At 35.1% G+C, this 13686-nt stretch overlaps 1 protein-coding gene across 6 annotated transcripts in view; it reads right to left on the bottom strand.

Moving 5' to 3' along the window:
- The window catches only part of TACC2 (transforming acidic coiled-coil containing protein 2), a 306311-nt gene that overhangs the window by 144444 nt on the left and 148181 nt on the right, over positions 1 to 13686 (bottom strand). For all 6 annotated transcript variants that reach the window (XM_074295773.1, XM_074295778.1, XM_074295774.1 and 3 more), the window contains one exon: positions 7240 to 7362. In XM_074295773.1, coding sequence (XP_074151874.1) covers positions 7240 to 7362 — 123 coding nt within the window. The remainder of the gene's footprint in view (positions 1 to 7239; positions 7363 to 13686) is intronic.

Here is a 13686-nt window from a genome sequence, read left to right as displayed (position 1 = left end):
ATTTAAAGTAGGATATCATGGGATAGATAGTCTCAGAATCCTGTAGGAAGATCTTAAGATCAACAGGGAGGTTGGGTGGGTATTTCAAGTTCCTCTTATTAACATATTCCAAAGGTAAAGTTAGATGTGTAGCCACCACTATCTTTGATGTTCTGCTAGCTCTTCAATAATAATCATATTCATCAAAATTTGTTTGGTCTTATTAGAAAACTGATTTTTATAAGGAAAGTAAGAATTTATCTTCCCTTTTATTCAGTAAAAACAATTGTTAGGGGGAATGTTGAGGCAAAAGAGTTACAAAATCCTTCCATTCCTTTTTCTTCAACAAGGGAAAATGAGAGAAAGACAGACAGATGGATAGACAGACAAAGAGACACAGAGAAAGACAGAGAAGGGAGAGGAAGAAACAACAGAAACTTTTTGTTCTTTTAATACAGAGCTTTTATACTTTTAAAAAATCTCTGCCATTAGGGTGGTTCCAAATTTTAAAAATAGGCTTCTACGTAATCATTTTTAAAAACTAAACTGCTCTTTCATAGGTTTTCAGCAAAATGAGGTAAATGTTAAATGAAGCTAGAAGACAAAAGTCATTCAGTCTATGTTCAAACACTTTACCCTCAAATTTCTTCCTCTCCATTAATTACCCTTTCCCTCCCCACCTCAATAATGTAACCTATTCTTTCTAGTAGGACAAATGTAAAATGCTTTGTAAACCTTATATTATATAAATAGTAGCTATTACTATTAATAATTTTTATTTCTCTTATTTTATTTTTCTATTACAAGTAAATATATATATACTTAAAATTTTAGTTCCAAATTCTCTCCCTTCCTCCGTTCCTTCACCCTTCTTTGAGAAGGCAAGTAACTCAATATAGATTATACATGAATAGTCATGCAAAACATTTCCCTATTAGCCATGTTGCAAAAGAAAACATAGATTGAAAAATAATAAAAACAACCAAGAAAAGTAAAAAAAGTATGCTTTAATTTACATTCAGAAGCCATCAGTTCTTTCTCTGGATATGGACAGCATTCATAATGAATTAAGCATAATTCATAATAAGAATTGTCTTGGAGTATCATATTGCTGAAAATAGCAAGGTAGTGATCATCATACAATGTTGCTATTACTGTGTACACTGTTCTTCTGGTTCTGTTAAATTCATTCTACATTGGCTCATTTAAGCCTTCCCAGGTTTTTTCTGAAAGCATCCTGCTTATTATTTCTTATAACACAATAATTATTCTGTCACAATGCTTAAGGGCAGTTAGGTGGTGAAATAAATAGAGCACTGAGCCTCAAGTCAGGAAAATCTGAGTTTACACTTGCTGCTGTATGATTCTGGGCAAGTCACGTAATCTCTATTTGCTTCAGTTTCTCATCTGTAAAATGAAGAAACACTGAAGAAGGAAATTGTAAACTGTTCCAGTATCTTTGCCAAGATAGTCACATACAGTCTGAGGGGACTGAACAACAATTCAATTAAACCATACACTATGACTTATTCAGCCATTCCTCAATTTAGGGCATCCCCTATATTTCCAATTCTTTGCTACCACAGATATTATTATTAATTATTAAACAAATAATCCTACTCCTGTTGGCTTAGAAATGAAACTAGTAAGTTTTAAAACTAAGTCAATCCTTTGTCATTTGCATCTTCAATAAATTTTGGCCATTCTTGCTCAGTGTCATGAGGTTGTTAAACAGCTTCTTTCCTAGACATTTTACATTCAGCATGATTTGAGGAAAGCAACTTATTTATTAATAGATAACTATAGGAACCAAGAAAAACCACTCTTGAAAATGGGATATGACTGTGGAAGTCTCTTCTAGTTCCATCACTCTATCATAGAATTGCAGAGGTAAAAAAGACCTTACCAGTCAACAAATCAAACCCCCACCTAAAAAGGAACCTCTTCTATAATAAACCCAGTAAAAGGTTCCCAGCTTTAGCTTGAATTTCCATCTGACAGTTTCAGAAGCAGCTCATTCCACTTTAGGACAGGTTATTTGAAAATAAGCAAAACTTTCCTTAGGCCCAGATTTGTCCCTCTGCAACTTCTATCCACTGTTCCTTTGCTCTATCCTCTGGGACTGTATCCCAATGCAAATATTATATCTGTGTGTGTGTGTGCGTGTGCGTGTGTGTGTGTGTGTATGTGTGTGTTTCCCTATTCTTGCTAGCTACTCATAAACTTTGTTCATTCTCCTCACTAGACCAACAAGAGCTCAGTTTTTAAGAAATCTTAAAAATCTGTGGCAGACAAGCCTCCTCAGCTGCAGGGCCCTGACTGTACTCCTTAACTAATTATTTACAGGCTATTTGTCAACCTGACCTTTTCTGAGCTTTATTAGGGGTTGACCAGTGGGCAAATAAAAGAGAACCGGATTACTTTAATGAAAAAGATGCCGCAATTCCAGAAATCACAGCTCATCCAAGGAGAATTCATGACCAGCAGGACAAACAGAAAGCAGCATTCCTAAGGAGCTGGGGGGGGTGTGGGGGTGTGGTGGCAAATGGAACAAAGAAATGGAGGCTTCACTAATTGCAGGGGCAGGATCACCCCTAAGATTCAGAGTTCTTTTACCTGGTAAAAATCTCATCTCTTAATTAGTATTTTTTCTGAAAGAGGCACTGACACTGACCTATATTTATTGTGTGACCATGGACAAATTGTGGTGTTGAGGGCAGTTCTGCAAAGCTATGTGACAGTGGAGTTACCATTCTAAATTGGTGGAAGAAGTTTCCACATGGAAATTCCCTACATGAATAAAATTACAGATATAAACCATTGTTTTTCTTTTTAAAAAATAAAATTTTAAAATGGTAAAAATCTAATAACCCAAATCAAAATATATATGCTGTATATATCCTGCATATACCAATTTATGTGTGTTGTATGCATGTACATGCACTTATGCTGTATATCTTGTATTTATACCATACATGTATTATGTATATGCGTATATGCTGCATTTATCTTGTATGTTCCATGTTGTATAATCTACTATTAGAATGTCTGGTTCTTAATAAGGGAAGAGGATGTTCTTGCTTTTTTTCTATATCCCTAGAAGTGTCTGGAACCTGTGAATATTTGTTGTTTTACTGATTTATAGTTCTAGGAACATCTGTTTCCTACTCTAAATAAAACTTCCCAAAGGAGAAGTTGCTCCCAACAAGCAGCAAGACTCTAATTTTTAAAAGATTTGACATTTCTGTCAAATATTACACTGAGTCTAAGTATGACTTTTTTCCATTGTCTCCAGGCAATTCTAAGAATCAGAACATCCATCTCAATAAACTGCAAAGTCCTGAAATTAGCTATATGCACCAGAGACAATTTCATCATCATGCAGTACTTTTGCTTCTGAGTTGCATTCAGTCAAGTCATTTAAGCAGTTTTATCTGAAGAGACATTTTCCAAAGATCTTAGAATTGCCCATGTTTTGCCTCAAGCTGCGTTTTCTCCATGTCTCTCAAACAAATGTCATTTTCTTCCTTTTTCAGTAAATAAAATATCTGCACAAGAAAGGAGGAAGTATTTCATAAAAGATAGGTCTCATATACACCAAAATATTTCTAGCAATGATTTTTATAGTAGCAAATAATCGGAAACAAAGTAGATGCTGAATGATAAGAGAATGGTTAAATAAATGTGGCATATGAATATGTAACAGAATATTACTATCTGTAAGAAACTGTGAATATGATGAAAATAGAGAAGTATAGGAAGATTTGTATGAACTGATACAAAGTGAAGTGAATGGAATAAGGAAAACAATATGTAGAATAATTATAATCATGTAATGGAAATAACAACTGAAACAGAATTGATTTATGAAGAACACGCTTGGCACCCAAAATGTCTCTCCCTTATCTGTTGATATAAGTATGGGTGAGACATTACATATCATGTCAGTTATAGTTCAGATCTTGGTTCATTTTGTTGAATTGCCCTTTTCCCCATATCTTTGTTATTAAGGATGGTGCTAGGATAGAGAAAAAAGAACAATATATTGTGAATCATGGGGGGGGGGGTAAAACAAAAGAATAAATAAAAATGCTATTTTGAAGGAAAATATTTTTTAAAAATAAAATTAATGGTAACTCTGGAACTTTAAAAACCTCAAAAATGCCACTAATGTGATCTAGACCATTTCTTCACCTTTTTCAAATTAGGGTTCAATTTGTTATCCACCTTCAATGAAGAGTTTAAATGGACTGAATATTGTGTGCCATACTCTAAGAAATATGTATTCATCTACTTAGTTTTTCTTATGTAGTTTATTGCTTTTGTGTATTGATGGATCTAATTAAAGAAAGCTCTATAGTGTTTCTGGACTTAGTGTAATAAGCAAAAGGCCATCCACAAGAAAAATAACTTCATCATCATTATATCATTCCTCCTTCATTTATTGCTCTGCATATAATATCCTCCAAGATACTGGCAAATTCCTTTGGTAAGATTTCTGAACTGATGTCCTCAATCCTAACCTCTCTGTGCAATTATGTCAAGTCTCACATCATCAACTGTCTGTTGGATAACTTAGTCTGAAGGCATCTCAAATTTAGTATATTGAAAGTATATTATCTCCCCCCAGATAAGATGACCTCTCCTTTAAACTCTCCTATTTCTCTTGAGGATATAAGCAAGAGAATCCTGGTCAGCCAGATTTTTGCTTTGGTATAATCTTAACTCCTCCTTCCCACTCTCAACTCCCACACCAACTCCACACCAGTGAAATTAGACGTCCATTAATTCTACATCCATAAGATCTCTCACATTTGTTCCCTTCTCTTCACCCAAGAGTCATTACTCTAGTTCAGAGCCATATCATTTGTTATCTGTACTATTGCAACAACCTCATAACTGTTTTCCCAGATTACAGGCTCTCACCTCTCTTGCCCATCTTCCACCTAGCCATCAAAAGAATCTCCTAAAAGCTTGGGTCTAACCATAGTTAGTTTTCTCCATACTTCCTTTTATTATTCATACCTTCTAATTTGCAGGAGGCTGAGAAATCTAAACACCATTATTTGGGTTATTTGTAAATCAGTAGTCAGTAAGCTCCGAATAATGGATTAAGGACCTTTCCAACAGAATAAAGTGTACAAGTTTTAGGATCTATCTATTTTAGGGGCAGGTAAGTTAAAATGGTGGAGATTGCAGAGGACTTCCATGTTTCCCCTTCTACCTCTAAGATAAAATACAACTTGCCCTAGCCTGCTACTCCTCCTTCACATATTGTGTGATTGAGCCAAGCTGGGCTTATTGCTTGCAGAAAACAGAATCTCCATAACTTTGTAGAGGCTATCTCTCATGCTTGGAATGTTTTCCCTCTTCACTTTTACTTCTTATAATCCTTGACCTTTTTCCATATGCAGTTCAAGTACTTCTTCCTTCACAAAACTTTTCCTGATTCTCTTAATTCTAGTTATGCTTTTCCTCTTCAAGTTGCATTTTAATTTCCCTGTTCATATATTTTATCTCCCAAATGGACACAAGCTTCTTCAGAGCAGACTTTTTTTGTTTTTATTTCGAATTCCAACAATTATGCCAGGATCTTAACAGATACAAAAGAAGCCATGGAGATAACCGTAAAGGGATGCTGTTTGCTCCAGCAAAATGCTTTTTAAAAAATTTGGCAAGGAAGGGAAGCCAAGAGAAAAAGTTATCCTTTGTCAAACTCTGAGGATATGGTTTTACTCTTTTTTTGTATATTTGATGATTTATCTTTTTGACATTGATTAAGCTTAAAAATAACTAGATAAATTTTTTTCCACTAAGGATACCTCTGATACAATCATTCTTAAAAAGAATTTATAATAATAAGAGAGTAGGCATATGGGTCAGAAGTTCCCAATTTCTCTTCCATCACTTCTCCTCCCCCCCCTTTTTATCATACCATATGTGATCTTTTCTATTCTTTTGGAAACTCTCTTTTGAAATATCTTAACTGATACCTGAATGCTTTTCAATCATGTCATTTCTAATATTGATTTCTTCTGTACATTTTGAGTCTCTTCCAATCACTCTTCAGCTCCATTTTCTTGTGTGTCTTTTCATTCTTCAGCTTCATTTTCTTGTGTGTCTTTTCAATTCTCTCACATAAATTTTCATATATAGAGGTATTACAGTTCAAATGGGGACTGTTCAATTATTGATAATAAGATCAAGTTGCTCTAAAATGCCGAGATCTATTCTATTCCATATCTATTTGTTACCATCCTAATTTTAGCTATAAACAGATGGGATGATCTGCCTTAGTTAGGTCTTCTACAGGTTAATTCTTCCTCAATTACTTATTGATGTTTGAGAGGTGACTGCCTATAATATTCCATCACTAACTTTTGTAATTTTTAACAAATAAACTTTTATTATAAATTGATGGTTTTTGTCTGTCATGTCTCTCCTTGGCAAGAGGATTAAATGTTTGCCTGTGGAGGCAGTTTTAGGGTTCTTTTAATTTCCTCACTAAAGTGATTTATTTTATAGTAGTTAAACTTCTCTAAGAAAAGGCAATAAGCCAAGTCATTGATGTTAAATTTTCACATGTCTCGGTTTTCAAAGTCATTATTTTCTTTAACTAGGTCATATGATCACACCCAGTGTCTCTTTCTGTATAATGAGAATAATAATAATACACACACTACCTACGCACAAAATTGTTGCAAAGAAAGCCCTCTGTCAAACTATAAAGCATTATATAAATGTAAGCTATTAGCAATCTTTATCTTCAGGGGAATTTGCCTTTTACTAAGGGCCTTGAAGACCACATTGGAATGAATCTCTAATGATGGATTTTTAGACACTAGTTAAAAACCAGAGTGGGATGACTAATATGGAAATATATTTAACATGATTTTACATGTATAGTCTATATATCAAATTGCTTGCTTCTTGAAGGAAGGGAGGGAAAGAAAGAAGGAAGGAAGGAATGGTGAAATTTTGGAGCACAAAATCTTACAAAAATGAATGTTGAAAACTATCTTTACATGTAACTAGGAGGGAATACTATTATGTGCAAAAAACCAAACAAATAAAACCAGAGAGAGTAATGTTTCTGGGCAGAGAGACTGTCCCTGCATCCCTCACATTAGACCACACGGAAGGCTGTTTATGCTTTTATAATAATAACCATCTCTTAAACTAGCCCAGCTAAAGTATAGATGGAGGAGAAGAAGCTGCAGCCACACATCATTCAGATTTTGTAATAAGATCTCACCATACCTGGAAGCACTCAGCTCTGCAGTATTTGGGACTGTAACATCACAGGGAGAAGAACCAATTACAGGCTGCCCTGATGGATGATCAACAGATGCTGTCAAATGATCGTCACCTAATGCAGGAGAACTGGAAAAATAGGGAGAAAGAAGGGAAGAGAGCAGAAGTCAAAACTCAGGTTTTTGTTTGTTGTTGTTTGTCTCATGGCCAAGATGCTAGAGAAATTTGCCATTTTCTCCTCCAGCTCATTTTACTGATGAAGAAAGTGAGAAAAATAGGGTTAAGTGACTTGCTCAGGGTTACACTGTTAGTATCTGGGACTAGATGAGTCTTCCTGACTCCAGGACTGGCACTCTATCCACTGTGCCATCTTGCTGCCCTTTAGATTTGGTTCGGTTTTGGTTTTTGTTTTTTATAGATGAATAACTATGTTTGTTACTAATTTAAAATAATATTCCTTTTAGCAAGCATTTTATCCCAATCTAAAAAAGATCATTGGCTAAGAGACAATTATTGCCCAAGGTATATATGGCAACTTCCCATAGAGATATAAAAGTTCTTTGAATATGTTAGTAATAAAGTCCTTTGGATTCATTCCAATATTTCCTTGCCTCATAATAAATTTCATTCTACGGTATAGTTCCAGTATGTGTGACTTGCTTTAAAATGGTGCCAAGTCAAGCCATAATCAACTATAGCCCACTGGACTCCACTTGGAAATTTTTTTCTAGGGCCACATCTGGACAAAGGATGAATCTGCTGCTTTTGTATCTATGTAGAAATCTGTACTTTATAGCACATAAAAGTTAAGGGACTTGCCCCAAATCATATTGGTTGTAAAGTAACTGAACCAAAATTCAAAATCAGGCCTTCTGGTGTGAAATCCAGTATTTTTCCCAGACAAAATGAATGTTAAAGAACTTTAAACAATTTTAAAGAGCTACAATTTGAAGCTGTATTAGTAGTGCTGCTGTAGTTGTTAACATGGTAGCTTGTGAGGAAATAAAGAAACTAGGGAAAATTAAGGACAAATAACAGGGAGAGAACTAGAGGTGAGTAGTGACCCCTATAATTCCCTCGTAGATAATTATTTGGGAAATGCTGAACTATGGAAACTGAGTTCAAATTTAAATAAAAACAAAACCCAATATGCCTGATTCATTGAAACACACAGATGCCATGAAAGTTCTGTATTATTATTATTATTTTAACATTAAGCAGATTTGGACTTCTTGTTCTAAACTAGAGAAGAATCCAATAACACTGTGTTTAGCTAGCAGCAATGGGGAACAATGGTTAACAAAGATGGGTTTTCCACATAATCAGAATATTTTGTTGCTCAGTGTTAAAATACTGTTTTAATATGTACACATTGAATATAAATTAACCTTTTCTCAATACAGAATCATAGATTTTGAGGTGGGAGGGACAATAAAGGTCACCTACCCCACTTTGTAAATGGGGAAGCTCAGGTTCCAAGAGATTAAGTGATTCAGAACCATCATTACAACTATACTTCCTGCCTTGGACTATAAAATTCTGATCTGTTTGTTTCTTGCTGTCATTTGTTTTCTCTAAACTTCCTTTTATTATTCATACCTTCTAATTTGCAAGAGGCTAAGAAATCTAAACATCATTATTTAGGTTATTTGTAATTCAATAAACTCTGAATAATGGATTAAGGACCTTTCCAACAGAATAAAGTGTACAAGTTTTAAGATCTATCTATTTTAGGGGCAGGTAAATTAAAATGGTGGAGATTGCAGAGGACTTAAAGTCAAGATCTGAGTTCAAATCCTGCCAGAAACATTTACTAGTTTCTCTGTGACCCTGGACAAGTTATTAATTTCTCTCATTCTCAATTTATTCATCTATAAAATGAGGGTGATTGTATAATCTACCTCACTTGGTTGTGAGGATTATAAAGAATAACACATGTAAAGATCTTTACAAACTTTAAAGTATTATATAAACATAAGCCATTATTATATTGCAGTTATTGTAGTCACAACTTAAAGTATTTATTGTCTGAATTTTGAAACTTGGCACCCTCCTCACTCTATCCATATGTGATCACTTCCTGCTCTGAATGCCAGTGCACTTTGTAAATCTCTCTAATCCTGGTTATTACCTTCCTCCCTTATAGTACCATTATTTCTTTCTTATCTTCACATTTAAAAAATAACATTTTTGAAGGCAGTAAAGTGCTTTAATTTTCTTTCATTCATTCTCTGAACTATTTATTAAGTACCTACAAAGTGCACAGCACTGTGTTCGGCGCTGGTTCTTTGAATCCCATACATGATATTTTACACAGAATAGGTTCTAATAAATGCTTGTTCAGTTGTATTATTCCTTTCTAACTTAATCCAACCACAACATGAATATTACCTCTTTCTCCCCCACATCATCCTGCCCCTGGTCAGTAATAATCCTTGTCCCCTAGTACTTCCACAAGAATTTGGTTTTCATCTTGTGGGCATTTATCATTCATATTTTTTGCAATTGTTTTTATATAGTATTTTTACCATGACCACACACATGTCCCATTAGATTGTAAGTTCCACAACAGCATGGTTCAATCTAGGAATATACTAGAGGTATCGAATCCTACTCTAATGGTTTTGGAAAGCCTATTGTTAAATTTTCATTGCCAACATTTATACCACAGAAATCAGTGAACATCACAAATCAGGGTGTGGTTTACTGTTTTGCTGATTGTCTAAACTTAAGAAAGTGATGGGGAAAATGTTAATGATACAGATTAAATTTAAGAGCATGCCTTTCATTTTTGAGATCTTGATGTTAAATATTTTACTAGCACATATTTCATAGTAGCACCTAAGTGATTTAGTGAATAAAGTTCTGAGCTTGAAGTAAGGAAGATCTAAGCCCAAACCCTAATTCAGATATTAGCTGTGTGGCGAACAACTTATTAACCTGTCATCTGCAAAATGGAGAAAATAATATTACATATCTTACAGAACTGTCAGTATCAAATGAGATGACATGGGAAGTTCTATGTAAATGTTAGCTATTACTGAATCTTTGCTTTTCCCTCAGTGTTCTGCACATAGTGGGTTCTAAATAAATGGTCACTGATGTTGGTCCCCAGAAAATTGAGACCTTCTTATAAGTGGGATGTTACTATAATAACATTTCTCACCTGACTAAATATATTCAGGAAGGAAAAGTAGTAAATCTACTTCTGCAAATATTTTCTAATTCTGTTCTGATGGCTGTGAGGTTAACATGACTAAAGTATTTTTTCTCTAACTCCCCCCCAAAAAATCCATTATGGTTTCACAATCAGCTGCTGAAAAACAGCTGCAAACAGCCCACTGTAAGCTGAGTTAGGCAGCTGAGGGATTCAGCTCACCAGTCAAATGTAATCAAAATGAAGCTTTTATCAACAAGAGTTTTTCCAAAAAGAATTTTGGACTCACTAAGATTTCAAAGAGTAAGTTTCTAAAACTTATACTAGAGCACAAAATGGCATTTTTGCAAATCCCTTTAAGACAGGGATGCCACAAATTAATCTATAAAAGTGGTAAAATTCAGCCCCATATTGTTCATATCTGTTAAGTGTTAATTTGAATCATGATTGGGGGGAGGAGCAAGGAGTGGGGCTGAAAATGTGATTTCATTGATATAGGGAACTCCCAATGAAAAAGTTTTCTCAGCCAGTGCACACCAGCACCTCCTGAAACTCAAGAGTCTTGGAGATCTGGCTGGAGCACTGAAAAGGTAAATAATTTGCTCATATTCCCTATAGGGCAAACTGCTGAGATCTGAACTCAGATCCATTCAATGGTATATGACATCGTTTTGCCTGGATTATTGTGATTCCAGGATACATTTGGTGATGCCATGAAACAGTAAAGGCATTCCTAACAATTAGATTGGTTACAGGCATCCCTTTTATGATTCTGCTCTAAGAATTTGGACAGTGTTCACATTTCTCCAGGAAGATCAGACACCTGTGGGTTGGTTTTAGATGTGAATTCCCAGACACTCAGTTTAGTAGGCCCTACAGAGAAAGTCTGCCTGGTGTTGACATTGAGGGTGAGACAAATAAGGCTTCTGGCCCCTTTTAGATTCCCTAGGTTACTCAAGATCATTGATTTCATTAATAAAAGTCCCTGGTATTTTTATTATTTCAAGTAGGTCACAAAGTACCTTGTAACAGTCCTATGAAAGTGATTCTAAAAATTACAGAATTTCAGAGTTGGGAGAGAATTCAGGGGATATCTAGTCCAACCCATATTCTCCAAAAAACAATCCCTTTTATAAATATCAGAGAAGTGGACATCCAGCCTTGAAAACCACGTAGAAGGAGAACTCCCCTACCTTACTCAAAGCAAAACATTCCACTTTTAGAGAGATCTAATTCTTAGAAAGCTTTTTCTTTCTATCAAGGTTAAGTTCATCTCTTTCTGATTTTCAACTACTGTCCTAAAAAATGTTCTTTGGAGTCAAAAGGAACAATTCTAATTCTTCTTCCATATAGTTTAATCACTTTTCAATTTGACTTTTCATGACCCCATTTGGGTTTTCTTGGCAAAGATAAATGAATTCTCCAGCTCATTTGGCAGCTGAGGAAACTGAGACAACCCTGAGTTAAGAAACTTACACATAGCTAGTAAGTACCTGAGACCAGAAGAGTGTTCCTGATACTAGGTTCATGGCTCTATCCATTGCACCAGCTAGAAGCCCCTCTTCCATATAACAGTCCATCTAATAATTAAATACAACTATCATGTCCTTCCTGAATCTTTTCTTCTCTAGGTTCATCATTGCAAGTTCCTTCAGCCAACACTAATATAGCTTGACCTGAATGCCAGTCACCATTCTGATGAACTTCGTTTGGGTATGTTGTGCTTTATTAATGTCATTCCTAAGATGTGGCTCCCACAAATGAACACAATAGTCCAACACAAAAAGACTATCATTTATTTCTAAATACTGCCTACCCCTAGACCACTGTATTCACACTCCTCAGTTCTTCCTTTGGAGGTGGATAGCATTTTATAGATCTTTGTATTGCTGAGAACAGCTAAATCATTTACAGTTTATCATTGTACAATATTGCTGCTAATTGTAGAATGTCCTCTTGGTTCCGCTTAATTCACTTTGCTTCACTTCACGCAAGTCTTCCCAAGTTTTTCTGAAACCACCCTGATAGTCACTTCTTATTACACAATCAAATTCTAATTACACTCATATGCCATAATTTGTTCAGCCATTCCCCAATTTATGGATATCCCCTCAGTTTCCAATTCTTTGCCACTACAAAAAGAGCTGCTATGAATATCTTTGTACTAAGGACCTTTCCCTTTTTCTTTAAAAAAAAAAATCTCTTTGGGATACAGACCTAACAATGCTATATAGCTGGGTCAAAGGGTATGCACAGATTTATAGCCCTTTGTTATTCAGGGTTGTAAGGCAAGTGAGTGCCTAAAGTCATGTTTGAACCAAATTTCTGGACCATAAAGGCTGAGCATTTAGTACACTCTACTATCAAGCTGACTAATCATTAATGACTATTTTCTGAATCCAGATACTGAACCAGCTCTAAATCTAAAAGTGTCCTATCTACTTTGTTCTCATCTCTCCAAATTTTGTACAAAAATAACATAAAGAACTAGCAAATATATTGCTAAAATCTGACATCTATTTACTGCTTCTCCCTAATAATCTATCAATTTAATTTTTAAAAAATGAAAAAAGGAAGGGAGGAAGTGAGAGAGAAAAGAGAGGAGAGGAGAGAAAGGAAGGGAAGGTGAAGAAAGGTGAGGAAAGGTGAGGAAAAAAGAGGAGAGGAGAGGAGAGGAGCCTATGGACCTTATTCTGCTAGGATACATTTCCCCACAGACTTCTAGGAAAAACTATTTCTTTTTTGCTTTGTCTTATTTTGGAAATAAAATCACAGAACATTAGAGCTGAAAGGATCTTAGAAATTATCTAGGCAGCTAGGGACACCGTGTAATCCCCTGAAATCAGGGAGATGTGTTCATATCCAGCCTCAGACACACATACTAAGAGTGAACCTGGGTGACATTTACCCTCTGTCTGCCTCAGTTTCCTCATCTGTAAAATGAGAATAACAGGACCTATCTCTCAGTTTATTATGGACTAAATGAAATAATGCTTGTAAAGTATTTAGCACAGTGCCTGGCAGATAATAAGAGCTACAGCTATTATTATTATCTAGTTCTAATCCCTTGATTTTTATAGATTAGAAAGCTGAGGACCATGGTCACACAACTAATTAGTGGCCAAAATGAGCCTAGAATTTTGGTTTCCTGATTCTATACCACCCTGCTACTATTTTATACCTTTCCTCTAGAGATCTTAGAAGGACTTTCTTATGAAACTATCAGCCTTACATAATATATAGAATCTCACCTCATTTCTAGGAGGTAAGAAAATAACCTCCTCATTTTATACCTT

The sequence above is a fragment of the Sminthopsis crassicaudata genome, chromosome 2 (genome assembly GCF_048593235.1).
Source record: "Sminthopsis crassicaudata isolate SCR6 chromosome 2, ASM4859323v1, whole genome shotgun sequence".
Taxonomy (NCBI): domain Eukaryota; kingdom Metazoa; phylum Chordata; class Mammalia; order Dasyuromorphia; family Dasyuridae; genus Sminthopsis; species Sminthopsis crassicaudata.
Note: the sequence above shows the minus strand (reverse complement) of the source record. Positions and strands in the feature narration are given on the sequence as shown.